Source organism: Exophiala aquamarina (genome assembly GCF_000709125.1).
Source record: "Exophiala aquamarina CBS 119918 chromosome Unknown aczIA-supercont1.1, whole genome shotgun sequence".
Classification (NCBI taxonomy): domain Eukaryota; kingdom Fungi; phylum Ascomycota; class Eurotiomycetes; order Chaetothyriales; family Herpotrichiellaceae; genus Exophiala; species Exophiala aquamarina.
Window position 1 is genome coordinate 607,133 of NW_013550587.1, and position 27,967 is coordinate 635,099.

The 27,967-nt window shown below is 50.0% G+C and overlaps 11 protein-coding genes across 11 annotated transcripts; 8 read left to right on the plus strand and 3 right to left on the minus strand.

Annotated features, from left to right (window-relative positions):
* Positions 1-921: 921 nt before the first annotated feature.
* Positions 922-1,271, plus strand: A1O9_00223 (mitochondrial import inner membrane translocase subunit tim10; the record flags this gene model as incomplete). The annotated part of the gene is made up of 2 exons (XM_013409387.1): positions 922-1,022; positions 1,076-1,271. The coding sequence occupies 2 exons, from the start codon at positions 922-924 to the stop codon at positions 1,269-1,271; spliced, it is 297 nt and encodes a 98-aa protein (XP_013264841.1).
* Positions 1,272-1,691: 420 nt separating this feature from the next.
* Positions 1,692-4,235, minus strand: A1O9_00224 (uncharacterized protein; the record flags this gene model as incomplete). The annotated part of the gene is made up of 1 exon (XM_013409388.1): positions 1,692-4,235. One exon carries the CDS (start codon positions 4,233-4,235, stop codon positions 1,692-1,694), a length of 2,544 nt encoding a protein of 847 aa, XP_013264842.1.
* Positions 4,236-4,753: 518 nt separating this feature from the next.
* Positions 4,754-5,986, plus strand: A1O9_00225 (uncharacterized protein; the record flags this gene model as incomplete). The annotated part of the gene is made up of 1 exon (XM_013409389.1): positions 4,754-5,986. The coding sequence occupies one exon, from the start codon at positions 4,754-4,756 to the stop codon at positions 5,984-5,986; it is 1,233 nt and encodes a 410-aa protein (XP_013264843.1).
* Positions 5,987-7,420: 1,434 nt separating this feature from the next.
* A1O9_00226 (uncharacterized protein) lies at positions 7,421-8,448 on the plus strand (the record flags this gene model as incomplete). Its single annotated transcript, XM_013409390.1, has 4 exons — positions 7,421-7,602; positions 7,664-7,996; positions 8,049-8,322; positions 8,398-8,448. 4 exons carry the CDS (start codon positions 7,421-7,423, stop codon positions 8,446-8,448), a joined length of 840 nt encoding a protein of 279 aa, XP_013264844.1.
* Positions 8,449-10,529: 2,081 nt separating this feature from the next.
* Positions 10,530-11,900, minus strand: A1O9_00227 (uncharacterized protein; the record flags this gene model as incomplete). Its single annotated transcript, XM_013409391.1, has 1 exon — positions 10,530-11,900. The coding sequence occupies one exon, from the start codon at positions 11,898-11,900 to the stop codon at positions 10,530-10,532; it is 1,371 nt and encodes a 456-aa protein (XP_013264845.1).
* A 457-nt stretch (positions 11,901-12,357) lies between these two features.
* On the plus strand, positions 12,358-13,145 carry A1O9_00228 (large subunit ribosomal protein L18Ae; the record flags this gene model as incomplete). The annotated part of the gene is made up of 2 exons (XM_013409392.1): positions 12,358-12,927; positions 12,993-13,145. 2 exons carry the CDS (start codon positions 12,358-12,360, stop codon positions 13,143-13,145), a joined length of 723 nt encoding a protein of 240 aa, XP_013264846.1.
* Positions 13,146-14,368: 1,223 nt separating this feature from the next.
* On the plus strand, positions 14,369-16,124 carry A1O9_00229 (uncharacterized protein; the record flags this gene model as incomplete). The annotated part of the gene is made up of 2 exons (XM_013409393.1): positions 14,369-14,968; positions 15,018-16,124. The coding sequence occupies 2 exons, from the start codon at positions 14,369-14,371 to the stop codon at positions 16,122-16,124; spliced, it is 1,707 nt and encodes a 568-aa protein (XP_013264847.1).
* A 1,953-nt stretch (positions 16,125-18,077) lies between these two features.
* A1O9_00230 (uncharacterized protein) lies at positions 18,078-19,117 on the minus strand (the record flags this gene model as incomplete). Its single annotated transcript, XM_013409394.1, has 2 exons — positions 18,078-19,002; positions 19,074-19,117. 2 exons carry the CDS (start codon positions 19,115-19,117, stop codon positions 18,078-18,080), a joined length of 969 nt encoding a protein of 322 aa, XP_013264848.1.
* Positions 19,118-23,472: 4,355 nt separating this feature from the next.
* Positions 23,473-24,736, plus strand: A1O9_00231 (uncharacterized protein; the record flags this gene model as incomplete). Its single annotated transcript, XM_013409395.1, has 5 exons — positions 23,473-23,776; positions 23,833-23,905; positions 23,982-24,380; positions 24,430-24,550; positions 24,599-24,736. 5 exons carry the CDS (start codon positions 23,473-23,475, stop codon positions 24,734-24,736), a joined length of 1,035 nt encoding a protein of 344 aa, XP_013264849.1.
* A 209-nt stretch (positions 24,737-24,945) lies between these two features.
* Positions 24,946-25,926, plus strand: A1O9_00232 (uncharacterized protein; the record flags this gene model as incomplete). Its single annotated transcript, XM_013409396.1, has 2 exons — positions 24,946-25,404; positions 25,468-25,926. 2 exons carry the CDS (start codon positions 24,946-24,948, stop codon positions 25,924-25,926), a joined length of 918 nt encoding a protein of 305 aa, XP_013264850.1.
* A 546-nt stretch (positions 25,927-26,472) lies between these two features.
* A1O9_00233 (uncharacterized protein) lies at positions 26,473-27,596 on the plus strand (the record flags this gene model as incomplete). Its single annotated transcript, XM_013409397.1, has 2 exons — positions 26,473-26,522; positions 26,558-27,596. The coding sequence occupies 2 exons, from the start codon at positions 26,473-26,475 to the stop codon at positions 27,594-27,596; spliced, it is 1,089 nt and encodes a 362-aa protein (XP_013264851.1).
* Between the last annotated feature and the right edge of the window lie 371 nt (positions 27,597-27,967).

Genomic DNA, 27,967 nt, shown 5'->3' on the forward strand with positions numbered 1-27,967 from the left:
AGTGGTCTGGAGTTGACAAAACATCTGTATGGAGGCTGACGTGCGCTGAGAATGGAACTATGGTGGCATTGTGGGTTTCTACCAAGATGGTGGTTAGCACTTGCTTGTGGATGGAGCAAAGCTTTCGGGGCGAGCGAAGAGGAAATGATTGCCATAGCCATTCCGATATAATTTGAGTGTAGTGATCATCGCAGACCGGAGCCAGCATCACTCGCAGCGGTTCTTCTGCATTGTCTCTTCATAGTGTGGCCTATGGGCAAGGGAAAGGGCATATTAACGATTGGACACACCTTTCTGCGGACGGAAGAACTGATGGCAATGCCCGCGGGCATTGTAGGCTTCTATCGAAATGGTGGTTAGCACTTGGATTTGGACGCAGCAAGGCTTTTGGAGCGAGAGAAGAGGAGGCTATAATCATAGCCACTCCGACATAAAACCTTATAGTGATCGTCGCGGACCGAAGCAAGCATCATTAGCCGCGGTAAGTCTGCATTTGCAGTGTTTGTTCAAGGTGTAGCTTTTGATTGAGTGAACTGGCGATATGAACTCTTGGACATACCTCTCTGCAAATTGGAGAATAGGTGATCGCCAAGCCCGCCATGTTAGCAGTCTGGACATGAAGACAGCAACATAGGTGGTTCCAGGTGTTGTGGATGGCCGTGTGGGAGAAATAATTAATTTGTTACCAGTGCAAGGCAGTTGTAGCAGTGCTTCGTGCAGGCGTTACTTGACATAAATGTTGTCGGCAGAACTTCGGGATAATCATGTGACATGGACCTCAAATCTTCAACAATCGCAATTGAACTGCAACGGACATACTCCTACCATCTACTTTCTCACCCATTCTGTTGACCGACTCTATACCACTCTTGACCTTTCCGAATCCTTCCCAGTTTCCACCACAGAAGTCATCCGCCCACAATGTCCTTCCTCTTCGGTGCCGGGCGACCCCAGCCCAGTTCCGCCGAAAAGATTGCTGCAGTGGAAACGGAAATGGAAATGGTATCGGACATGTTTAGCAGGTATACATATAAACACTGCCTCGAAAGTGAGCTCGTTCATTGACCATAAGCAGATTAACGCAATCCTGTCTGAAGAAATGTGTTCCTGCCGACTATCGCGAAGCCGATCTGAGCAAAGGCGAGAGCGTCTGCCTTGACCGCTGCGTCGCCAAATTCTTCGAAGTCAACATCAAAGTCTCAGAAAAGATGCAGAATGCTGCTGCTGGTGCCCAGGGTGGTGCTGCCGGCGGTGGCATGTTCGGCATGTAAGATTGGTATTTGTACTGGCTGGGATTTGGATTGAGAACAGGAAGGAAAAGATGGAATCAATCTTCGTTGGTCCATCTGGGTAGAATCCATCCTTTCAAAGATCGGATAGCGTCATCCGTTACGGCGTTGGTGGCACAATATGAGCCATGTCGCTCCATGAGAGGTCGTGGGAAAGACAATGTACATTACTTGAACACCAAAGGTTGATACCTTAGCAAAGGGGGACCGAAGAGCACGGCCATCGCCTTGCATATGTGAAACGAGGCAGCTCTACCTCGATACGAAAACTCCATTCTAATACAAACAACCCATGCGATATTTTCATTCAATATGCCACATGGAAGCCCTTTCCAAAACACCTTGCTAAATATCAGTATTCTCCCCTTGGTGGCCTACCCTTGGTTCACTTCCAGCCCCATTTTATTTTCGTGATCCGATCGAGGTCAACAGTCTTTGATACCAAGGTACCGATTTACCGATTTCGTCACCGATGAGTTCCTTGACCTTGGCCTCTATAGCAATAACGTTACGTTCGAAATCGTCAACACCATCTTCTACTTCTTGCAAGCGAGACTGTACCGAACCAAGCTCATAGTCCAGCTTAGCCCCGAGCATCTCTATGCGCCGAAAACTCTCGGTCAGCGCTGCTTTCTCCTGAGAAACCAGATCTGACGACGTAGCCGAAAGTGACTGATACTCTTCAAGTCGGCTGTAGTACATTTCGTTAAGTTGTTCCAGATGTTGGTGCGCAAGAAGATCCAGGCTTTCCACATGTGCCACAGTATTTTCTGTGTACGGCACGAGCCCTTGCTGGATCGCCTGAATCTGTTTGGCCTTTTTCTGCGCCGCCGCCATGGCCGTTTCACGCTGAGTGAGAGCATTGGTCAAGTCACCTTCGATGGGACTCTGCTTGTAATCATCGTCCATGACCGGTTTTCCAAAGTCAAGTACTGCATTCTCAAGTAGGCTGAACGATAATTGTCGATTCATTCGTTCTTTTCGAGGATCATCTGCTGCATGCACCTGCATTTGAATCGCGCTCTGAGATCGCCGTAGCGCTCGACTCCGGGGGCCCATGTATGGTAATTCGGCGGAGAAGTTGCGGTAAATATCAGCTTTGAATTCATTGCGGAGATCTGCCATTTCTGCGTTCATTTTCTTCTTCCTTGGGGATTCAGCTTGATGCGCAGGCCTGAGGACTTCGCGATGAGAGAAGATTTGTTTTTGATGCTCTTCTGCACTACGGTTGGATTGCCGGTCGGACTTCTTAGGCGATGTAGCCGCTGCTTCCCGCAAGGCCATAGCAAAAGCCAGGGGATCCGTCTGAGTCCGACCGATTGCTGGACGCAACTGACGGTCGCGATGCCCGGGGGGATCTTTCGCTGACTTTGTACCGCCCGTAGTAGTACTCTCTATCCAATCCGAGGCCTCTTCCCCTTCTCTTGGATACCGGTGAGTATGCGTCCTAAGTCCTCCCACTGCATCTCGAATGCGTCCCCGGCTAGACTTTCCATCTTGTGTTTGATTGGTGACCATCGTGTCGGTGCGTTCAAGTGTACCACCATCAGATATCGAGTCGTGATGGTTAGCAGTCCAGAGAAAATTGCCTTGGTCATCGGTGCTGAAGATCCGCCCCTTGAGATCATCGGAAGGAGCACTGAACATATCTGCCGATTTCACAGGCTTCCCCTGCCAGAGCCACTTCATCTTTTGGCCTGTCACCAGCCGCGACAACCTTTCGATATCCATGGTCTCGGCATCAGAAATCCCCGCTTTCTCTCGGGCTCCAACGATGCCCATCACCATCTCGCCTCCCTTTCCACTGAGCTCTGCCACTGTGGATTTGACTGCCTTGGGCACGGTCCAGCCTTCTCCCGCAGCGCTTTTCGCAGTTGCCCTGTGAAGACGGTCCAGTGTTTCTCGATCGAGTCTTCTAGACCTTTCCATCTTTTGCCCTTTCTGGAAGTGGCCTATCGCCCTTTTCATAGAAATCAGATCCAACGCATCCTTTCCAACAGGTGATCCGAATGCTCTGAGTCTGTTGTAGGCCCCAATTAGCAGGCCAAGAATTGCAGCCACCGTGGCAGGACCAAGACCGTCGCTGGGCTGTACATTATAAAAATACGTGCCAATGTCCGTCCACCAGTCTTGAACAGCTTTTTCGGTAACGTCGCATAGCAAGCCGTCAGCGTATGTTTGTTGAAGCTTATCGTATATCACTAATGCAGTCTGACACGTACGCACAAGCTCCATGACTGATTGATAGAGTGGGACAGCTTCGCTTGTTCTGTAGAGGTGGTGATATTTAGCGATAGTACTCGGTTGTGGTGGTTGCAAGTTGATGGCAGCCCTTCCTGAGCATCCCATTCGTTTCAGATTTTCATTGATAATAAACTCATTTCTGTGCTTCTTCACGTCACCATCCGGAACCGCAATGACAGTCAGCGCTGATGGAAAGCCGCTGAGATTAGTCACCATGAGGGTTCCTAAGGGGGTCTCCATCTCCTTGGCATGAAATTGAGATACGGCTTGAAAGTAAATCTGCAGTCTCGGAGACCAAGTGCTCTCGTCACTAGGTACCGATAAAACATTGACAAGAATGGAATGCGACGGATCTCCACTGTAGGTACAAATAACAAAGGTTGGATGAGTCCTGGAGCACGCCCACTGTTCCACCACGTACATTTCGTAGCCCTGTAGCCTTCTCCATCGTTCGATAGCATCCGTGGCCGGATCTTCCTCGAGATAGCGAAAGGCTACAGGGTCTTGGAAGACAAAGCGCTTTCGAGTACGGCCGAGCTTAGCCGTGCGATCGTTGCGTGGACTCGTTCCAATTCGATTCTGGCCATCATGGGTGGGTGAATCTTCGCCATCCTTGGGGCTCGTTTTGGTTGATTGGTGCAGAGAGCTTGTGTAGGATGGTTGATGGTACGACATCACCAAGCCGCCAGAATGGAAGGACATTGTCCAGAGACCACAGGCCGCTAGAAAGCCGTGGTACAGCGCCGATTAACGAGCGTATATGATTCTCGTGTCCATTTTGTCAAAGTCAAGCAGGAAGAAATCCGACTGGGTTGAACTCGTCGACTCAACGCTGTACTTTGCAACTGACTAACAAATTGAACGACGGTGATGAGGTTGAACCAAGGTTAAACGTGGATTCGTGGCAGTGCCACCACGCCGTGTTGCGCGAGAGCCCTTCTGCTCCGCCGTGCGCTCTTCAAGCCACTCCTCCCGTTGACCGCATCTTGTGACCTCACCAGCGCTTGAAGCACATGATTATCACTATCCATCTATTCCAGCCAACATCCTCCGACACTTTGTCTCTTATCGTTGCTTGACACATCTTGCAGCACCCATATTCCTGCGAGCAAGTCACAGCATCTACGATTCCAGCCCACTACAAGCCTGGCCCACGAGGATGAATCACTGCACAACTTCCTACAGGTGACACTGGAGTACCATATTCAACATTGTCCAGTATGGACGCCATTCAGAAAGAGCATGATAAGGTCTGGGCCATCAGTAAGCAGTCGAAGACTATAGGCCATGTCGATGATATCATCAAGGCCCTGCAGAAGGCTAGAGACTCCATCGCCGACGACCCCAGCACGAGAGAGATCACTCTTACTATGCTCCAGAACCCAGTCAAGACCTCCTTCGATGGCATGTTCTCTAGCTTGAAGGATGCACACGGAATGCACAACAAATACAGCAGAGCTTTGGATAAGCTGTTCAAAGACAAGATACCGAGCAACGAGATTGATGCCCTGTCCTCCCATCCGACCCTCATTAATCGAGCCATATATCTCCATCTGCTACGGGAAGGTCTTTTTGAGGTCGCCTCCACCTTGCACACCGAAGCTATTGAACGACAGAACATCCAACAAGAGACCGCAGGACATCTGGGATTCGACGCACCGATGGAACATCCGCTGGGTCTTGATAAAACATCGGAAGAGAATATGCAGACACAGTTTGCAAACATGTATCACATTCTCGGCGAGCTCAAGGAAAATCATAACCTACAGCCAGCTATCGACTGGGCTCGGATTAACGCAGCATCATTAGAGGCCCGAGGCAGCAATCTCGAGTTTGAGCTTTGCAGATTGCAATATGTCAGCTTGTTTCTGGAACGTCAAGAAGATGATCAATATGAGTTTGCCGGACCCATGCGAGCTCTTCAGTATGCACAGACCGAGTTTCAATCTTTTCGTGGACGCTATTTGGTTGAAATACAACAACTCATGGGTGCCATCCCGTTTTATTCGAACTTGGAAGAATCGCCGTATCAGGTCAGGTTCGACAACTCTACATCCTGGCACGATGTTGCCGCATCTTTCACAAGAGAATTCTGCTCTCTGCTAGAGTTGTCCGCAGACTCGCCCTTACACATCGCCGCTACGGCTGGTGCCATGGCTCTACCGACCCTCATGAAATTGCAGACAATACAAAAACAAAAGCGTACCGAGTGGACATCACAAAACGAGCTACCTGTAGAGACCCCACTCCCTCCCTCTTACCGCTTTCACTCAATATTTGTCTGCCCAGTCTCAAAAGAACAGACCACTGACCAGAATCCGCCGATGATGCTTCCGTGCTGTCATGTAATCGCTCAAGAATCGCTACAGCGACTCTCAAAGGGCGCCAAATTCAAATGTCCTTATTGTCCCATCGAAAGTCATCCGAAAGATGCAAGGAGGGTGTTTTTGTAACGGCGCAATAGATGCTGTTGTATCACCTTCAAACCTCAATCTTACGACCATATAAACGAACTCTGGAGGCGGTGAAGTCTGCACCATGGCAGCGCGCATGCCGGTCTTAGGCGCATGGAGTTCACTGTGACATGCAGTCAGAATACTGCGCTGGATGTTGTAATTTGTTCAAATGCCGAGTTTCTGCTGGTCCTCTGATCTCGCATCAGGCAGGCCTGATGACACAACATCTACATATTCATCATCTTCACTCCGAGTGCCAGAACCTATCCTCTTACGGCCGGTACTTGTCTAATGGTGATGTCTCAGTAATCAGCCTTTTCTTTTAACAATCCGCACTTGGGACCGTAATCGTGAGGAAGACTCGAGTCTCTCGTAGAGAATATTCAGTACGGAGTACGGAGTAGACAACTACGGAGTACCAGTGAACAGATGCTCGTAGTCTGTTGATGAGCTCGCTTATCCCTCTGCACACTAACTACGTAACAAATGGGAAACAAGGCCCAGTATCACAGCTGCAGGTACAGACCCTAGTTGCATGAAGTCGAGCGACGCCTCTGTTTCAAATCCAGCTTCCGACCCCGCTGATATGCATGATATCCCACACCCTCATCTTCTGGCCAAGTTCAGTCCATCCGGTCAACTTCGATTCTTTTGGTTTCCATGCGAGAAGGATCTTTTCAGTTGATGCAAAGATTAGACATTTACCATGTGAGAGCTTTCTGAGTGACAGGAAAGTCCGCTCGTGCCTTGATTGGATACAACGTTCATCTCTGGTACGGCGAGCTGACCACGAAAGAGCACAAGATCGAGTGGCAAAAGCCTAGGGCAGAGCTACTTCGGATAGACTCAACGGGGGGGATAGCCCCCAGGTTCCCAGATTGGCAGCATACATGGGCACCAGGTTGGAGCACAGCCATTTTTGACTCACAGAAAATACAGGCCAGTCATGATCGATGGGTGGGTGGTACCGGTAAGGGATGGCTTCCATGGCACCCCTAGAGTGGTTGCATCGGTCACATGAAGACGTGGGTTTAGCGTGAGACCAGGCAGAACGCGGCACGCGTTGGCCTTTCCGACTTCACTAACCTCAACTTTGCACTGATAAGCTAACTACCTCGTACTGTACTCCGTACCCTACAACCGGTCTAGGTCGCAACCCAGGCACCATACCCAGCAACATAAGGAGCTCTCTCTGCCCTCAAAATGTCTTCTTCTCAACTCCTTGGATTCAGAGTTGGCTGGCCACCATACAGTCAGGCAGCATTGCATTACTCAACTTTCTCAAATATATCGTCCATGGAACACACTGCCCATCTGTTTGCCGCTGAATAGTTGTCTCGCAGTCTGTCCTCTCTTTGATTCAAATTCTGGGTTCACCTGAGCTGTTGCCCTGTCTCAAAAGACTCTGCATTCACTAGTCATCAAGACAAGATGTTTAGTGGCAGAAACCATCGACCAAGTGACAGTTTTTCATCTCGTTATGGTACCAGCAAGTCCACCAAGCCTCCCAAATCATCTTTTCGAGAGCACTCTGTCTCTCGAGGGCTGCAAAGAGCCGACTCTGTCAAATCAACCAGACAAGAGCATGTTCAACCGAGCACGGCAGCAGGCAGGTATGTCCTCATCTAATCCAGAGGCAATACAATAGTCCCAAGCTGATCTTCTCTTCATCAGTACTCTGAACTCTGCCATCATCACGATCTGCGTCGGAAGCGAGCAGAGAATCTTTGCTGGTCATGAGGATGTCCTCCGCCGGTCCTCCTTTTTCGAAGCCGCAGTCAAGAGCCAATTCTTTGACAACAAGGAGAGGAGAATCAACCTGCCTGAGGAACATCCTGAGATACTCTCTGCTGTCCTGGAATTTCTCTACAAGGGAGACTACTATCCAAAGCTCCTACATAACAAAAGGAAGGACACCTGGGAACTGGAAGATGTGGGGAACGATACCAAGACCACCATCTATCATCCAGTAGCCAAGCATATCCTGATGAGAGACACTGTCATCTAGTAAGTTCGCCACCCACCTTACCTATACCTTAACACACTAATGCATCTGCAGCTGTTCAGCTCAGCTATATGGTCTTGAAGAGCTCAAGCGCCTTGCCCTCCGCAAACAAGGCCTGCGACAAGGTATGCAGATCTCAACCATCCTGGCGTCAGCTCGCTGGGCATATGAGCATACTCCCGATACCGACTCGAAGCTTCGAGCTCAGTACCTCACTCTCATCATCCGCAGTCGGAACAACTTCAAGAAGAGCGGAACGATGAAGGTCGAGATGCAACAGGGCGGCACCTTGTTCTTCGATTTGTTTGTGGCCATGTGCAACCATATTGTGAGTCCCTTGCTTGTTCGTCCTTTTCATTTTGGTATCAATCTAGGGGATAGCTAACCTCTCCCTCTCGAAAAGGACGACCTCAAAACGGTGCGTTCGCCATTTGCCTCACCCTTTACTCGCTAGGTCGAGTATATCAGGCACCATGTCCACGCACGCCCTGCTGTCGTTTTTCACACCAGACTGTCAAAGCATTTCCTTGAGGGTGTCAATCTATGTATGTTTTGTTGCGTTTCTCACTCAAAAGACTGCCAGCGCTTGTAACGTTCCATCTCGACCTTGCGATACTCGCCCTACCTCCTTGTCATACTCTCGGATTGTACCATTAGAAGAAAGAAGACCATGCCGTGGGCATTTCCAAGCCTGGACTTTTCTCCTTCACGGAGTTGGATTTCTCGTTTTGACCTAAATACTAACCAAACAAATCACATCTTTGTAAAACTATCCATTTTCGGGTCAGGAACCAGAATTTAGCTGCGGAGGACATCTATCTGTTCCCATATGGACGATCATTCCTATCATCACTTAAAGGGGGCTTGACGAGAAGAGAGAAAACGTTATAGCCCTCTTATGAAGGCATCGAATTGTCAGGATGCAGAAGCAGCTCAGTAATCTCTTTTTTTCGTTTCCACATTTGATATCACAAGGATCAAATAGTTACGAGCCGAATCAAAATGAGAAATGTTCACTTCAATTCGTAGAGATCTCCTTATTTCATACTGCTCTTATCATGATTGTGCAGTCGTAGGGCAATAATAGCCGTTTTCGTAGAGCTGGTTTTCGACGAAGTCCATCCCTACGACTCCCTACGGAACGCAGGGTGTTTGCTGGCGACTCGTCAAAACCTATCCCGTTACATTCAATGTGCTTCTAAGCCCCTGTCCAATCAGAGTCTGCCACTTCAATCCCTGTGTCTCTCGTTGCGAAAGGCAACACCCACTGATCCCCGTATTGGGCTTCTCATCAGCCAACCGGGCATCTAGGTATGATTCCCCTGGACGGCAACCCCGGCCCGAGCTTTTGGTGTGTCCTGTCCATTTCAGCCTCCTTTTGCCTTCCTCCGCGGTCATGATGGGTCAAGTCCCGTTCCAGGCGACCATGCATGGATGCCTGGCAGTGAAAAGTTGGAATCTTTGGGCGAGGTGACTCACTTGGTCCTATCATCCCACCCAGATGATGCCTTTTTTGGGGTTCTGAAGAAATCTGACATGTGACAGAGTTCAGTGTATGAGGATAGGCGCTGTTGGTGTTTGTTCGGGGAGTTTAAGCGGATGGTTGATTGATTGACCGTTGGGACAGGTCAAAGGATTCAAGGAGATGGAGGTGTGAATACCGTCATAGTGACTAAACTGGGGGGAAACTGCCAGCTGATGTAAATATTCGTAGATAGATAGCACGCAGTTTCACAGGCCGCAGTAACTAGTGCTAGTCAAGGTCGAAATTTCGCTGACTCTCTCAGAGTTTTGTGCTAGGGTTCAGGCCCTTCGTCCTGGTCCAGAATACTTTCTGTCGTTCTATCTCAAGACCGGAGCTAATGCATGTCCCAACCGAATACCAGACTAGGCAACTGATCTTAGGGTGTCGAGGTGGACTCCTGACCAATCGATTTCAAATCTCTTGACCTTGAATTCTTCGAACCCATGCAATCTGTCAGACTTTGTGTTATTGAACATTGTCCCACAGAGAGGTGTGATTCCAGAATCAGTCATAAGCTAGAGTACACATGTCGCACTAGAGTGCTGGGAAGGTAGAGCTTGACAGGGTTGATGGTGGGGGTTGATATGCTCGAACCACAGTGCTAGAGGATATAGATATCATGCTAGTAACTGACCGATTGTCTGTACGGTTGAGAGCGCTGCAACTCAGGCCAGTAGCCTTGATTGTAAGATGTCGCCCCAAGCGGAAGAGGCTGCTCCAGGTGGCTTGGCATGGTCCATGCCAGAAAATACATAGCTAGTATTTTGCAATGGATTTGACTTCGTTTGGTGGTTTGTCACACATTGGTCCCAGGAAAGGCGCCAGCCTTGCTAAGGACCACAATTCCTCTCTCACGTGCAATGTAACCTTTCATCAAGTTCTAGCAGGGAAATGGTCAGCGTGCGATCTTGTAGCCTCCCACCTGTGAAGCATTCTCAACACAAAATCACTAAATGTGTATCAAAGCAGGTAGCTCATTCTTCAGTGGTTGCCTTCGCTGGTTGGACGCATTATATCCATTGCCTTTGACCAGTCGATTGTGGACGCAAACCAAATATTGAGAATCTGCAACGTACCTTATAGATCATGTTTGCCAGAAAACATTCAACCTCATCCCTATCAATTATCACATCATTTGCTCCCTTGTAGCCAATGCGCATTCCCGCCTCAAATTCCTCGATACGAACCCTAGTTCGCCGAATCTTTCCTGTCACTTCACCGGTCGTTGAATCTTTGGTTTCTTCCCATCCTGCAGCTAGGAACACCTTTCGGAATAAGTTACGCATGCAGATGGCTCTGCTTCGTTCGAGGGTAAGGTAGATCCGCCTTTTCACCAGTTCCGGCTCCGAAGCTGATAGGTGAGCATCGAAAGATGCAAGAGAACCCTTACGAATGGCTGCGAACAATGGAGCGAAGATCTGTTGTAGAACTGGATGAGGCGACAAAATGGCATTGTTGGGAAGCTGGTGGTGGTTGACAACATGTGCTGGTATGAGGTACGTAAGGATCTGCTCACGATTTCTCAGGGAGTCCTTATGACAAAGATTCAGTGCCTCTGTAAGATTGTCTTCCGCCTCAGTGTAATTCTCTTGTAGAAAATCGATGACTCCACGGTAGTACTTAAAAGTGCACCTCTGGGATTTCGGAAAACGGTCAAGTTCGGGTAGGTCACCACCAGTGGCTTCCAAAGCACGAAGCACATTCCTAGTCAAGGAAATTGAGTTGAGCCTGAAATAGGTCTTGAAAAGAAGGTTGGTAGTGCTGTAAATGCCCCATTTTCGCGACTCCGATAGGTCCGACCGATCACTTAAGCAAACGGTAAACATGCGGTTGATTGTCCATGCTGCTGCTTCGAGCTTCTCGTTTTTGTTGGTATCCCCCATGATATCGTCCGAAAAGCCGTTCGCAAAGACGTCTCCATGAGGGTCTTTTGCTCTTCCTTCGGCGTCTGCTTTGATGGCTATAACCCTGAGGTACTTGCCTGTGATACTAAGGCATGGCACGGTCCAGGCTTGAAAGCCGAAGTTTGTATATCCTCTTACTAGAAGATTGCATACTTCTTTGTAGGCTTCGAACGCTTTCGACCAATCACCATTCCCGTCATCCCGTTGAATGGCCACTAATTCCTTGACGGTTTTCCAGAGAGCGACAAAAATGTCGACCCATGCATTTGCTTCCGCCTTCGGGAGTTTGGTTGCATTGCGATCTTGAATCAGATGATATCTCACATCTGATGAGATTGTCTGATAGTTGCTTAGTTGAGCAAATGAACTCAGTCGGCTGGGTTCTTCGGGGGTGTTGATGGGCGCCAGGCTCAAAGCCAAAAGACCGCCGAGCCCTTCCCGCTGGGCCTGCTGGAAGTCCCTGAAGATACTACCCATCTGTAGAGATCTCTAGCGAGGGAGCTGATAATATTTCATTAGATCATTCTCAAGAGATGTCGGTGAGTTGCTGGTTCCGAGTGGTTCGTTGTCCGCCTATGATGGGGAAAGTACGAGGTTGAACAATTGACCAATCGGAAGCGGCAAGCTCCTTCAGTCTGATTTAAATGCCAAGCACACACAACCCTCAAATCTTGGCACCCAAAACTGCAGGCGCAACGGACTTCCTTAGATTCGGTCTTCAAACTTCCAAGCGACCAGCATCGTTGACAACAACTACATCTGAGATCGGTCAGATACAGTCAAGGTATGTGAAAGATCCATTATATGACAATGCTTACTGACTCCTCGCAGATGGGTAAGTCCTCACTTCCAACGTCGTCCGACCACCCCGACTTGTGCGATTCGAGATATTTTCCCTGGACGTTCGTGTTGGCCATTGTCAGGATGAAAGAGCATGGATGATTGTATTCTGTTGAAGGGCAAGGCTGAAGGAGAATGCCGCACCTGCCAGGAAGACGAAATCGACATGGACACCGATCACAATTCATCGAATGGAATACTGCGTCCAATTGAAACCACCTCGACCTCCCCGGCATTTCGAGATTTCAATTCCACAACACTTGAAGCTGTACAGAACGAAAGACTAACAATCTCGCTTCCAGGTCGTCTCCAAGAATACCAGGTCATTGGCCGCCATCTGCCAACTGACAACAACCCAACCCCCAAACTCTACCGCATGCGTATTTTCGCACCCAACACCGTGGTCGCCAAATCCCGATTTTGGTATTTCCTCCAGAAATTGCGAAAGGTTAAGAAATCCACTGGCGAGATCGTGTCCCTCAATGTCATCCATGAGAAGCACCCCCTCAAGGTCAAGAACTTCGGTATCTGGATCCGGTACGACTCTCGCTCGGGTACACACAACATGTACAAGGAGTACCGAGAGCTAAGCCGCACTGATGCTGTCGAGGCACTGTACCAGGACATGGCTGCCAGACATCGTGCTCGATTCAGGAGCGTCCACGTATGTTCAAACTAAGACTTCTTGCACAAGTTTGACTCAGCGCTAATATGACTTCTTGCTACTAGATCTTGAAGGTCGTTGAGCTCACCAGCACGGATGATGTTAAGCGACCATATATCAAGCAGCTGATTTCCAAGAACCTCAAATTCCCTCTTCCCCACCGCACCAGCTCTTCCAAGAAGCTCTTCACTTCTTCCAGGCCGAGCACTTTTGCTTAGAGTGGGACGAAGTTGGTTGGTTGAAAAGTGGCAATGATCTTATGGATGCAACGTTGATATCGCATTCTGGGGACGGATGTTGCGGCCAAGGTCAAGAAAAGAGAAGATACACTAGGTTGGCCGGTAGAGCTCATGAGATATTGCAAAGGGCAGTAATGGAGCCAGCACTTCTCTTGTGCTTATCGTCATTGAGAGCAGAGAACAGAGCACTGCAATCGGAAGTTGCTGTCTGTCACTTTCCAAGCATCAGATAACACTTCCAACGAAAATCCTTGTCCGTCCGTTAAGCGGAAAATCAACAAAATTTCAAATGACTATGATGGAGTGAAGCACAGGCGCCTAAGAGTTTCCGAAATACCTATGTCAATACGTTCATGATCATCTCACTGAGCCCTTATCTTACGATGACTCTGCCCCAGTTTTGTCCTATAGACAAAGGTGGAGACACTTTTTCTCCTTCGTGCAGTTTCCCCCAAGTATTTTATACCGTTGCTGACCTCCTACATACAAGCAGGCTTGCACTAACTCTTGGGAGTGTCGCAATCTATCTCCTGTGGCTAATGTGGCACTTTCGATCAATATGTGCAGACCCTGCCTCGTCCTGATATGATTCGACCTCCGCGGAGGATCAGAGAGCTTTTTGTTAACCTTCCAGGGTTCGCGTGCCGGCTAATTAGGAAGTAGCGGTTGAGGAAAGCCAACTATTGGCGAGAGAAACTTGTCCAAATCTTTGGCCGGACGAGGTCCGCGGGCGTCCGTGGAGTGTGTTTATCATGGACGTACCGCCAGGAAGAAGAGAACTTATCAACCCCGCAACAATGAGACCCTCGCCTTGATCATTACTAATGGGGATGGCTCTCCTCGATCAATGATGCTTGATAGGACAGAGTCCGTGCTAAAGCTCTCAGCCTCCTTTCCACCTCCACGGATGATGATCTTTGCCGTCGTTCTCCAGCTGTGAGGGCCACAACGGCAAAACATATAAGATGGGTAAACAACCCTCCTTTATTATGATTCCAATGTGTCCATCTGAAGTTCTCCCAGCCTCCGGATTCCGTTGTTTGCGCCCAGAGTGTTCAGCTGTCGTATCATGTATGTTGTGAGCATGAGAAAACTTGCCGCGGGCGTCCCTTGGGCCCTGATCGCATCGGCGCTCCCTACACAAACTTCACCGCAACTCCCAATCGTTGACCTCGGATATGTCAGTACTACTGATACAATAGATGAATGAAGCCAAATTGACTGATCGCGTTCCAGCAACTCCATCAAGCTCTGGAATTCAATGTGTGGCCCAGAAACTCAAGACCACTGTTCTTTCTATTGACTTTGCGAACCAGGAAACGGGGCGCTACTTTAACTTTACGAATATCCCATATGCCTTGCCACCAACAGGAGATCGGCGCTTCCGCGCTCCCCTTGCCATAGAAAGCAAGAGCTCCATGCTCGATAATGGCTCAATCGGGCATATCTGCCCACAGGCCTATCCAGACTGGATAACCATTAGCGGAGAGTTCATGCAAGCGTACCTTCTGGGAGAGTCTTTCGACGAAGGAGCAGCGTGGGGGTCGCTTGCAACGCAACCACCCCCACCACCTGACCCAAGAGTTTCAGAAGATTGTTTGGTACTTGATGTGCTTGTACCAGAGAAGGTCTGGGACGCGGTTTCTTCAGGCCAAACTCCTCAAGCTGAAGTATTGGTGTGGATATATGGTGGGGGTTTTGTGTTTGGCTCGAAGGACTTCTGGGGTAACCCAGCTGGGCTGATCGAGGCAAGTAGATCCAATGGGAGAGATGGTATCATCTATGTTGCCATGAATTATCGCGTAACGTTGCCCTCCATACTCATGGACACGTGTGATTGACTCCCATTAGGTTGGTGCGTTTGGCTTTCTCGCTGGTCCATCACTCCAAGCAGATGGTGCAGCGAACGCAGGACTCCTGGATCAGCATCTTGCTCTTCAGTGGGTTCAGGATAACATACACCTCTTTGGAGGTTCTAAAGATCGAGTTACAGTCATGGGAGAGTCCGCTGGTGGCGCTTCCATTATGCACCATCTCACAGCTTTCGGTGCTTTGAACGGCCCTCCTCTCTTTTCTCGAGCTATTGTGCAGTCCCCTGGCAGCCAACCTCAGCCTGGAGCCAAGAAGCAAGAAGATGCACATCTCGCATTCCTCGAACTTCTCAATGTCTCGAGTATTGAGGAGGCTCGGATGTTGCCCTCCGATGTGCTGATCGAAGCCAACGAGAAACAGATATCAGCAAGCAAATATGGCATATTCGCATATGGGAGTACCCCTGATGGCTTCTTTGCGCCGGACTTCCCTACAAGAATGCTCGTACAAGGCTCTCACTTCAAGGATATTGAGGTCTTAGTGAGCCACAACACAAATGAAGGGCTCACTCTCGTGAATCCTGGCTTCCAGAACTCCACCGACGCTGAGACCGAAAGGCTCTTCGAGGAGCTAATCAGAGCACAGTTTCCTAGCGTATCCTCGGATATAGTGCAGCACATCCTGCAGACGCTGTACCCTCCGATCTACGACGGCAGCCAAGGCTACACCGACACCGTGGAGAGGATATCCGAATACATCGGCGATGCCATCCTGAAAAACACCGCGAATGCCATAAGTCGCGCGTATGGCAATGCGAGCTACGCATACGAGTACTCGATCGGTCCTGCACTCCACGCAGACGATGTGCCCTATACTTTCTTCAATGGAGCCAGCAGCCGCGTGCCGGCCCCAGGAAGAGCTCTAGAGCTACAAGAGTACCTCACAACCTTTGCCATTCACGGTGTACCAAGCTCGGGACGAGCGACGGAGTTTCCCACCTATGGGACTGGCGTCCTGAAGATTCAAGACGATGGGTATAGTGTGGTCGCGGACTCAACGGCCAACGAACGAAATACCTGGTGGCAGAAGACCCTGTGTAAGTTTTTGGCTGCATCAAGTTGTGAGCGGATCCAAGCTAATGAATAACTTATCTAGTCTATTAGATCTGACAATTTATCCAAATGATATAATGCTGGGATAGAGCGAATCAATAAGTATGACTGTGATTTCATATATGACGGCTTCTCAACTACGGCTGACCTCATGTGATACATGTATTGCATGGCAACTAGCCACCGCCCCCTTTTTTGACTCGAAATGCATATAGACTCAGTCACTCTCACAATCACCTCCCTTAGGCTTATGTGTAATGAGTAAATGGCGACTGTCTATTCGCAAGTTGTTCTTGAACCCGTCCAAAAGATAAGACCAGACGCTCGGCGTGTGTGACCATTTATTCCAAGTAACCAACGAATTCGAGCCAGAGCTCCTTTCGCACGCAAACTCGTCCCTTCACAGTTTGCCGAATGTTAGACGCTTAAAGGCGCCTGTAGTCGGCCAGGGCACGGATCCATTGTTTGGTGTTGTTTCTGACCAGATTCGTAGCGGCCCCACGACGGGGAACAGGTTCCCACAAGTCCAAAGCCGTTGCCACTATGGGCCAGAACCCTAAAACCTTGACGAAAGGCCCATGAAAAGGCAGAATGGCGATAACTTCTCCTATTGCGCTGCTTTTCGATCCGACTTTCAGCAGGTACCATACCCGCGCGTTTCGTGTTGAAGGAGTCTGAAATAGTGTAATTTGTACAGCGCCGGTTGTGATGAATATGTTATCAAATCTTGAGGGTCATGTCCAAGCACACTTTTGCCCTTTTAGTGCTTCTCCCTTGACTGATGTATCAATCTCCCCAGCGAGGGAGTAGCCCTTGTGAGGGAGGGAGGGGCGGAGCGGAGCAGACACCGATCGGCAAATACTCGGATTCTTCTGCAAGGGTTGTTGTCTGCCAGCGGGTGAATCAGTGTCGGGAACCTGAAATGGTGCGGTTGCTCAACGCATTTGAAAAGGCCTAATTCTGGCGAAGCAAAAAGAGCCGTCCTTATCGTCATTGCACAACAAATATGTTCTGCATTGCCCACACATGCCTTGAAACAGGCCATGTTCTGGTTGTTCCTGGTTGTTCCATCCTCCACATGCTATCCGTTCTTCAATGAAAACGTAGTTCACCTTCCAGCACTGTGTTGCGTCATTGGATGATGTGTTTCGCTTTGTCATCGGAGAGAGTGGGTGATATCAGGCATCCTGGCTCTTTGGCCAAATCTTCCCTTTTCGCGTATCTGCTGGACAGGGGTTTCCGTCTAGTTCCAGAGAGAACGCACACACACACACACACACACACACACAGAGCATGTTCCTTCAACGACCAATTGACCATATTTCTAATAAACGAGTTTGGTTCAATGGCAGGCCGTTGTTCTAAAAAAGATTTGAGTTGGCAGTTTTGCTGCGTATGCATGATTACCCTTTGCTGTGAATGATGACTTCTGACGACACACGGTATAATTGGCGATCAGAAGTAGTCGCTACGGCAGTGAGGGTCGTGCGTCCGTCTCTTCAGCTGTCCATAGTGTGGTGTTGCCTGCCCTTGGCGTTGGGGATCATTCTCCGTGTACAAGCTTAGTAAAATGAGTCGTCCATGTGTCATGAAACATTCAGACATTGAGTATACTGGCAATCATCAGATTCCTTTCCCATGTATTCCATCTGTCCGATCCAGTGGGCCGGTTCTTGTCGCCCTGTAGATGTAAGTGATAGGTCCAGGCGGAAGATAAAGGGGTGGGTAATGAGGCTGTGTTTGCAGACATGCCGAGTAATATCAGGGCAGTCCTTTCCCAGTCGGACTGCCTTCATTAATAGAGTCCCGCGCGTCAGCACAGATTCATACTCGTCTAGGTACACCGTACGCAGATTTTTCCTGGCTTGTGAGGCACAGTTTCTGCAGCGATTGTGGATGTAGCTGGCCGTCTTAGATAGAGAATGCGAGTGTCCATGATCAGACGAATCAAGGTGCCATCGGACGAAACATTGGTCCAAAAAAGTCGTTAATATGGGCGTGATTGTTGAAGCTCAGGAGCCCTTGCCCACCAAACATGTAGTACATTATATGCATGGATATTTGGGTCAGATGCTTGCTGCAAAGCTTCATCACAAAGCCGGCGTACCTGTTCGGGAGTCCAGGATCCACCTCCATATTTGCAGAGCGCGGCGAGACTCATCGCTTCCATTCCAAGTCCGCTCGTGCTTTCATGGCCGGACGAAAGTGCAATATTCCACCACATGCCCGCGCGACGCTCAGCTGGATGTTGTGACCAACCGCACAAGGGGAGCTGGTATGATGTACGTTGGATGTCAATAAATCCAGCGGCCTGTAATTCTCGATGTATCCGATGGCCGTCATAATGTAGTGGGCGCTTTGCTTCATCATACACAGGCCTAACGAACAGTTCCCACCACTCAGTCAAGCGGCCTCGCGGCAGAGTCCCGTCGTCACACCTTGGTTCAAAATCAATCTCAACTTGTTCAAACCAGCCTTTTCCAGGGATCAGATGCTGGATGACCTTGCGGTAGAGCCCGAGCCAGTCGCCCACACTACCGAGTCCCATTTGCAAGTGGATAAGGTCCCACGACCGTTCACCCATGGCCCAGATAGTCTCGTAATCCCAGGGCGCTCGGATCGATATGTTGGGGAGCAAAGTCGGTGGACCCATGTTGTGGATATCGACACCAACAAACTGTGCGTCTGGGTAGATTTTGGCCATATCAAGCATCCATATGCCAGTGCCACAGCCCAGATCAAGCACTCGTGCTCGATCATCGAAATCAGCCAAAGAGGCAGGCCGTCTTACTAACGAATCGATCGGAGGGTGAGTTATTCTATTCGTTTGTCCCCTAAGAACTTTGATCATGGTATGCATCACATCGAGTCTGTCGCGCTCCCGCTCATCATGTGGCATTAGGTATTGATCTCTGAAATCTACGAGTCAGCGTCTACAATGTGGATGCTCAACGGGGTCACTTGCCTTCTAAATGCGCCATACTCCCTGCCAAATTCCTCATATGTATCGGCGCCAACGACAGCCATGAGTTGGCTGGCAAGGAAAATCAGGTAATGATGAAGTAAAGAGAAGATGCGCTCTCAAGGCTGCGAACGTAAAAGTCTGACCTTGGGACACTTTCTTCTTGTACTTATCAAGTACGGTTAGCACGGATGAACCCGCCTAGAACTGTCCCACTACGGAGGGCAGTCTAATTAGTAGAGAGATGGATAGGCATGTTGTTTCTCGACCGGGGCAGGGCGCGAAGCGGTCAGGTGGATATGGTTGCTAGCAAGCTTGTGAGGAAACCCACCTCGCAGCCGAACAGCGTAACATACATAAGAACCAGAGCAAATCCAGAGGCAAACGACCGGATCCTTCTTTCTCACACTATCAATCGTCCCTGGACAATTTAGAGGCAATGCTTAGGGAAAGAAGCCTCTAGAAATGGACTGGGAGACCGAGAGGAGGAATTGATTTTTTTCAGTAGTGTGTGAGGTAATAGGAGTGGATCATGCATGAACCTCATTCAAAACTGGGTGACAGTGGGCAAAGGGTGTGGCATGGGTGGCAGACAAGCACCACGAGTGAGGGTGGGAGAGGGTAGAGCCACGGTGAACAGTACCCTCGTAGTGGTCTGTGGTCTGTGGTCTGTGGTCTGTAGTGCGGCGGTTTGTGGGTCGCATTGGCAAGACAAAATGGTCAGAGATTCTCCCTGGCGCCACCAACTATATCTTGCTGAATTGCTGGGTCCAGGTCTGTTGGGTCCGAGGTCTGGTTGAACTCTGGGAATGCGAGACTGGCTGGCAACGGACCCAGGGCTAAAAGAGAGCTTCCGAGCCTAAATAGCCAAACCATCCACAGGACGTCCGAAGGAACTTAATCTAACTATCTAGCTGATTGTGGGAATTGCAGACGAAATCGGACAGCAAAGCTCTCACCGATGGCGGAACTCATGAGCCACCAGTGCAATTTGCGCGGCAGTGGGCGGAAAAGACCAGGGATGGAGTGCTGCATAACTAAGCCCACTGGCACAGCCGGGGAAAAACGCACCATTGCATCGCCCAAGCGTAGGTATTCCGTAGTCGCAAGGCATTGTTCAGGAATTGCGAGATTGATGCATCATTGCTGCTCCCAAGGGCCTGAATTGAAATGCGTTGGCACGTTATGCGTGCTTCGGGCCTCGCGCGCAGAATCCAATCCATGGTGGTGAGCGAGGAACTGGAGATCATTGGCCAATCTGCATGTGTAAGGGCCAGGGGTTGTGCTTGGACCATGTTGACAGCGCACCAATGCTTCGAAGCTGCATCGGGAGCCTTGGGATGTCGCTCGAACGCATGGAAAGGCCTCGTACCTACCAAGTTCATTTTCGTGACGCTTGAGGTTGGTGGATGAGGACATCATCATTTGGATCTCAGCACACGACCAAGACAGACAGATATCTCCTAACCAGCAGCCAGGCTCAACATCCGAGCCAACCAAGACAGATGGCTAAAAGCTCGAACCTGCACCGGGAGTGATAGAGAGGGCTTCAAGTGAGGGAGACGGCGGCCGCCAGCCAGGCAACCATCAGGCGACAGCTGTCGTTGTGATAACATGTTGATGGGTTGAAATTGCCTCAATGTCGAACACGGGCTTCGTCATACGCCATACTATGGCCGTCGAGAAGGGTTGTCCATACCCCCCTGGCACCCTCCTACTGTACACACAGGAAGAACACCTGTTTGCACCGAACGATCCATGGGATGGGTGGCCTGCCCGGCACTTCCAGCCCCAGGTGCAAAGGACCAACACTCCCCACTCCGATCCAGCGGCTCGGTTCCCAGAAATCAGGATCATGCCCGTCCGGAACGAGTGATGAGCCGACCCTCCCTAGCTTACTCGTACTGTAGGGGAGACACCGCGAGTCCTGAAGCCCCCCGTTTCACAGAGAAGCGTCTAAAGAAGTAGGGGGAATGTCCGAGCCGAAGCGCACCCTTAGCTAGCTCGAGCCTGAGCTCGAGCTCAGACCAGTCCAGCGCGATGGGAATCTGGTAAATAGCCTCTCCCCTAGCGCACTGTTTCACCTTCTCGGAGGATGAGGGTACGATGTATCCGTCCTCGTAGGTGGCCAAGCACGTCCACCGCAGCCCACGGCCCATGGGAGCCCACACCAACGCACCTGTCTCAGGCCGTTCCACTCCCCTGGATCTTCTACCCTCAACTCGCTTTGCGCTCCCTCTGAGTAAGACCCAGAATCGGTTTGAAAACACCGACATTTCTTCCAAAGGCCTGGGTAAAGCTTGACATGTGCGCTGAGGTTCCAGTACATTGTATGTCGTGCATCGGTCTCCCTTCGAGAGGCAGTCCAGGGCCCGAAAACGATGTTTCATCACATTCAAGGACATCCTTCGTTTGTCTGTCAGCGCCGAGTCCGAGGTCCTCCGTACTTCGGTGCCTCGTCTGTCAGGACCCAAGACCCAGGACCCAGGACCCAGGACCCAGGACCCAGGACCCAGGAGTACTCGGTTCACACCGTGACGATGAAGGATTGATCTCGGTTCAGGACGTCAGATCCACTCGCAAGCCACCGATCAGCACCTTCTCATCGACCAAGCAGAATCCCGAGCAGGTACTCCGTCCACTCCAATTGTTTATCGGACTGGCCTTGTATGTACTCCCGACGAAGTAGGAGTGAGGACTGAACTTGCTACTTCGGGTACCTAAGCTAATTACAGCTGCACGGTTACCTTTTCATCTCGCCAATGCACGTCTGCAAGCAGCAAGGCTGTGGTTTCATGCCAAGGGGTGCCTCAAAGGTTTCTGTAAAAGCGTAGTCCACACGCATCGTTTCCATCCGTAGAACGCATACAAATTATATGGGGCCCGGCAGATATGCACGTCTTGGACTCTTGGGGCGAGAAATGCATGCGATCTGTGGTAATTCTGCGAGGCTCGAGCAAGTATCCGTATTTCACGCTTCGCTTCGACCCCAGCAACAAACATGGCTTACATCCAGCATCACCACGAGCCATCTTCCGACGCTGCCTGTACAGAGAATCAACCATTGCAAAAATCCAATCCATTTGTGCTCATCTCTAGCTAGCCTGTGCTGAGAGCAGACATGGGCCATGTCTTTGCGCTTGTTGCTATGCAGAGCTCTGTCAGTCCTCCTAAGGCTGCATTGGTGAAAGCTCAAATTCCCTTGTTAATGATACGGAAATCAGTTTGACTTGGGCGAGCAGTCGACAACTCAAGCCCACCTTTTTTAACGACACAAAATCATGTGACGAAATCCGTTAGTGCTCCCTCATCTGTCTCGTCGGTGGCCGGTGCCTGTACTGTTCAATCTCAGCAGACAATCTCAGCCATCAGCCGTCTAGAGATCGAGCGGCCGACGTGCTTCTCAATTGCTCGCACGCCAGCTAACTACTTACTGGCGTAAGGCGTTGCGTAGAAAGTTTCGTCTTCACGTCACCAAAACATACAAATTAATGGTTATCCAATGATTTTCGCGGTGTAGGATCACGACAGCTTGGAAAACCCTGAGCTATAACAAATCCGGAGACACACACATCGCGCTTCGCATGTCATTGGCAGTACATGTGTGACAAGGAGAGAGTTCCGTGCATTTGATATGCCAACCGGCCTCGTTCAGCGATGTGCCACTATCAAATATCTTTGCTAGGGCTCCAAACTCCATAGAGGGGTACACTGTTGGTCGCTGCCTCCTCCACCCGCATTGGTCAGTGTGCACGCGATGTTCTAAGTGGGAACCTATATAGCATGAGATGCATATGCACATATGTCCGGTATATTTGGCTGGAAACGTCCACCCTTCTCCTGGAAATACGGGGTGCTTCGCTGGTAGACCCAAGTTTCGATCGTCCGCGTGTTCGACTCACCTGCGCCTGTTTCATGATTTTCCTTATTTTAGTGCAGATTGGTTGATTTCCTATCAAAACCCCTTAGACAATAGAGCGAGGAGGTGTATGTGGGAACACGAATGGAGAGTGATAATCTTGAGCAGTGAAAGAGAGCCGAACCAAGATGTTGTGGTCCAAAAATGGCTTCAACCAAGCCCAGATAATAATAATAATCATAGTTAACAATAATAAATAATAATTAAATAAAGCTTGTTTGCACTTCGGGGTTAGCCTTAGGGTTAGGCGCTTCACTGGATGGATTCTGGACCACCGTCCCTTATTTTGAGGCTTTCACTGATGCATGGCAGGGTCAGTCTGTCACACACACTTCTCGTGCATCCTCAATGATGGTTTCTACACTCTAACCGCGACGTCCCCCGCAGGTGACCAGTCAGACCTATTTCATGACTCCCCGAAACTGAAACTGCAGTGTCTGTGGTTCGGTAGCAAACGCCATCCGCAGCCAGAAATAGGATGAGATAAACCGTGGAATCAATATGCCTCAGATCTATCTAGAGGCCGCTGCCTGCTCCCCATCGCAAAAAAACGACGTCTATGTCTTTACCATTGTCCCAGTTGCCGGAGGTAGCATAGCGGCAATCACATCCGCAGATGAGCTTGTTCTACTACACGCAGCAACCTTACAGACTGCAAAGATATTTACTCCCCAGGACGGCCTCAAAGGGCTAACATCCTTGGTGTCTGCAGACGACGGCACGTCTGCCGTTTGTGCGAGCAACGATGGCGTAGTTACTGTATTTGATATCCGCACTCCACAGCCGTCGGCCCAATTCCAAACAGGTATTGCCGTTCCGACACTCCATGTCCGACCACTCGACTCACCATCCTTGTGACAGGTAAATCTATAAACGCATTGGCTTCCAAAGGCCTGGACCTTGCGATAGGCACCGAAACCACCGTCTCGGTATGGTAGGTGATGTAGTCTATGCTGCTAAACAAAGGCAGCAAGCCAATCAGCTTGCCAACTAGACTGACTATTCGTAAGGGACCGCAGACAAGCCCGGCTGCGTTGGCAGAATGGAGAAAACAACGATGAAATAACCTCGCTGGACTTTCATCCCTCTCAAGGACGATTTCTTTTAAGCGGTGGCGATGATGGTTTGGTCAGTGTCTTTGACACTCAGATTACAGAGGAGGATGATAGCCTCATCCAGGCCATCAACCACGGGCCGGTGCACAAGGCGGGATTTTTCGGATCAGACGACCTCTATGCTTTGAGCTCAGACCAAAATCTTGCGCTACATTCGCTTACCCTTGATGACACCGATACCGACAGACCTGCACCAGATTTGCTAGGAGACCTCAGGCCAATTGTGCCTTGCGAGTACGTTCTCGATATCTTCCGAACCGGCTCAAATTATGTCGCCGCTTGCGGCTCTCACAGGTCAGTTCTTATCTCAAGACATGCTCCCCTTGTTAACATCATGTTGCAGCAAAGCTCAGGTAGACCTCGTAAAGCTTCAACGAGGAAGTCAGCTTGATTTTCGAGAACGAATAGTCCTCAAAGGGACGCATGGTGGAGAGATCGTGCGCTCCATTTTTGCGGATGACAATGTAAGTCCAACGCCTAAATCTGCTCGGGAGTACTCTGACCGGCATTAGAGTGGAGTTATATTCACCGCTGGAGAGGATGGACGTGTCGCTGCCTTCACAAAGACAGCAACTACGCCGACTTTTATACCGCCACCCAAGGCTCCTAAATCGAAAGTTGGTCCGGAAGGCAGGTACAAACCATATTGAACAGAAGCTACTGCATCAGCATCATGCCATGGCTCCTACTCCATGTCTCAAGAGTTTCGCACAGACCTGCCACTGCAAAGCAGTATCCTTGACAACAAACATGTCGCCTCATATCGATTCACTTGCGCAGCTTGAACGTTCAAATCCTTACCGACAACATCAACTCGACTTCCAACCGTATTGCAGCCTTTATATACCACATCGGTACTATGCATCTTCACATCATCTTTGCTCTCACTATTGGTCTCTGGGTCTGTTCGTCGGCGGTAACATGTCCTTGTGGCTGGCGATTCAAAGCGCACAATACGATCTACACCCATCGACTCTCCAACGATTTCAGCACCTCTGCTGACGCCCAACCGGCATTGAACAATCCAGACGCTGCGAATTTCAATCGTGATTGGATGATCTATGACTTCGAACAGCGCGCGGACAATCCCACCATTCGCCTCAATGCAAAGTACGATTTTGAGAATGTCGAAATCGTTAATAAACACCTCGTCATGAAGCAACGAGCCTACAGTCAGGCAGATTTCGAAGCGTACCGGACAGTTAGCATGGCTAGAATCCAATCAAGAAGGCTTGATATGACACATGGCACATACCGAACAGTATTTAAGCTTGAGGGTGACCACGGTGGAGCCTGTGCAGGGTTTTTCTGGTATCGTGTTAGTCCTAACAGCATGCTTCATAATCGGTCCTTTTGCTGTTGCTGACGTTTTCATTTGCAGGACGACCGTTCTGAGATTGATATTGAGGTTGTCACACCCGGCACATCAATCGTGAACAATACAATCAACTACACTATTCACCCCTCACTTTCTGGCAATGGATCTCCAATACCAAACGCAACGGTATCAATTCCAATCAATGAGGTGGTCACTCATCTTGGGGATTTCCACGAGTATCGCTTCGACTGCCACCCGCAACAAGGCGTAGATTTCTATGTCGACGGAAGACTGCAGCACTCCAACAGGCACAACACTCCAAAATTCGGTGGTAATTTGCAGCTGAAGCTCTGGGCAGATGGGAACAACTGGTGGAGTGGGACTCCAAGCACGACCGAGGTTAGGTTGACTGTCAAAAAGATCATTGCCTACTTCAATGTCACAACTCCAGACCCAAAATTGGCTGCGACTTGCAAGGCTGCTGGCGGCCCGAGTGACAACACAACTTGTGTCGTCGTTTAGTTTGAATCAGGCGAAGTCATATCATAGAAGAGCTCTCAAACTGTGAAGTATTCAGAGCACTGAGAGCTCCCGCGTCCTTTCCCCCTTCGGGTACCTCCACAAGGACACAATGTCATAACGTTCACATTTGTCGTGTTCTTTGCATGGAAATGATATGGCTAGCAGCTCATTTAAATCCTCGCTTGGGCATATTCATCCACTATCCATGCTCCTGAGTAAGAATACATAAATTACAACTAGCCGGTGCTTATGAGGTTTGCCAGCCTTGTCACGTGCCCTCGATTGTGTGAGAATATTTTTTCCGACAGTCTCGCGCCACCGTCAACTTAGCCCACGCTTCGATGTGCACTCTGAGCCACTTTGATCAATTTTATCGATAAATCTATAATAGCACATTGGAAAAACCTATGTGTCATGATGGCTGGCCATTGCCAGAGTCTGACTGGTACATACTAAAGTCCACGCCCCTGGCTGGACGAGCGATCTTCGCTCGAAAATCCATCAAACCAGGAACACATCTGTTGTCCACAACGGATGATCCCAAACATGCAGCATCGCCGACAGCGCACGTCATTCTACGACCATATCGTCGTGAGGTGTGCGCACAATGTTTCTCGTACGATCGAGGTAGGGAATGGAAATATCGACTTGGTGAGGCTGGAGCTGTCTTTTGCTCGGAGGCATGTCAAAAACAATGGGACGGTGACTGCGGACTAATAGGCATTGCTGCTCACAGCGCTGTCGAAAGTGCGACTAAACAACAGCTAAGGCGGCGGGGTAACGGGCAAGCCGCTACGGTGGGATTGTCAGACGATAGTGAAAATGGGACTCAGAGGCCGCCGACAACAGAAGAGGATATCATCTCGGTTTGGAAAGCCGCCGGCCTTGTTGGAAAGCAGATAGTGGCTGCAAGGACGACAACGAAACCTTCGAAATCTGATCGGCGAATCCTAAGGACGGCGGAAGAAGGTTCGGCAGACCATGACGTCCTTGCATATATCCTGTCCGCCGTTCTCAGTGCAGACAAACGGTCCGCCGCCAGAGGCACGGCGGCAGATGACGGCAAGGACGGAAAAGACGACGACGAGCAACAGCTGGCACCTCCCGCCATCCCTGGTGCGCACATGGTCTTAAAACTATTCCCTGATCTGATGACCCTGGCGGACGACCGAATGGTGTACGCCTCGAATTCGTCACTGCCAGGATACATCAACGCATACCACCACCTCCTCGCCATTCTGCCAACGCCATTGCTCAAATTCCTCCGACCGGCGCTATGCCACGAGATTGCCTCGAGAGCATCGCACAACGCCTTCTCCATCCGGCCCGCCGGCAACTCTGATGGTGAGCAGAGCGGCGAGTTCCTCGGCCGGGGCATTTGGCCCGAGGCCTCGTTCTTCAATCATTCATGCAGGCCAAATGTGAAGAAAGAGCGGATAGGTCGGGTCTGGGTGTTCACTGCTGCTGCTGCCGCTGCCAGTGGCGAGGAGATGGGCGGAGAAAGTGTGGGAGAAGGTGAAGAACTCTGCATCACTTATCTTGGTGGCGATGAGAGGGACCTCGATGTGCGGGCGAGGAGAAAGAAGTTGAGGGATGAATGGGGTTTCGACTGTCGGTGTCGACGGTGTGAAGAGGAGTTAAGAGAGCTTGCCCAATCTGGGAAGGTTTAGAGATCATGGCGGTCTACGATTTGACATCGATGCTCAGCAGGATACCTGATTTCCATCATGCCGATATCAGTCCAAGTGGTGTTTCCGGGCAGAGGGTCACCCAGGGTGAAGAGTCTCCCCGACCCCTGCTCCAGATTGGAGCCAGGATCTGCCAAAGGGGAGAAACTGCACGATACGACCAGACATTATTTTGGGCACAACACTTAGACTACACATTCGAGAGCGAGCGCCAACTCCCAACGTCGCCACTGGACCTGGGAAGGGTTTAATCTTCCACCAAGTCCTACCTGCTTGCCTTCCAACGACGGCGTTTGAATACATTATGCTATATCTACACCAATGAAGTACAGCCACGCCTCCACTGGTCGTCG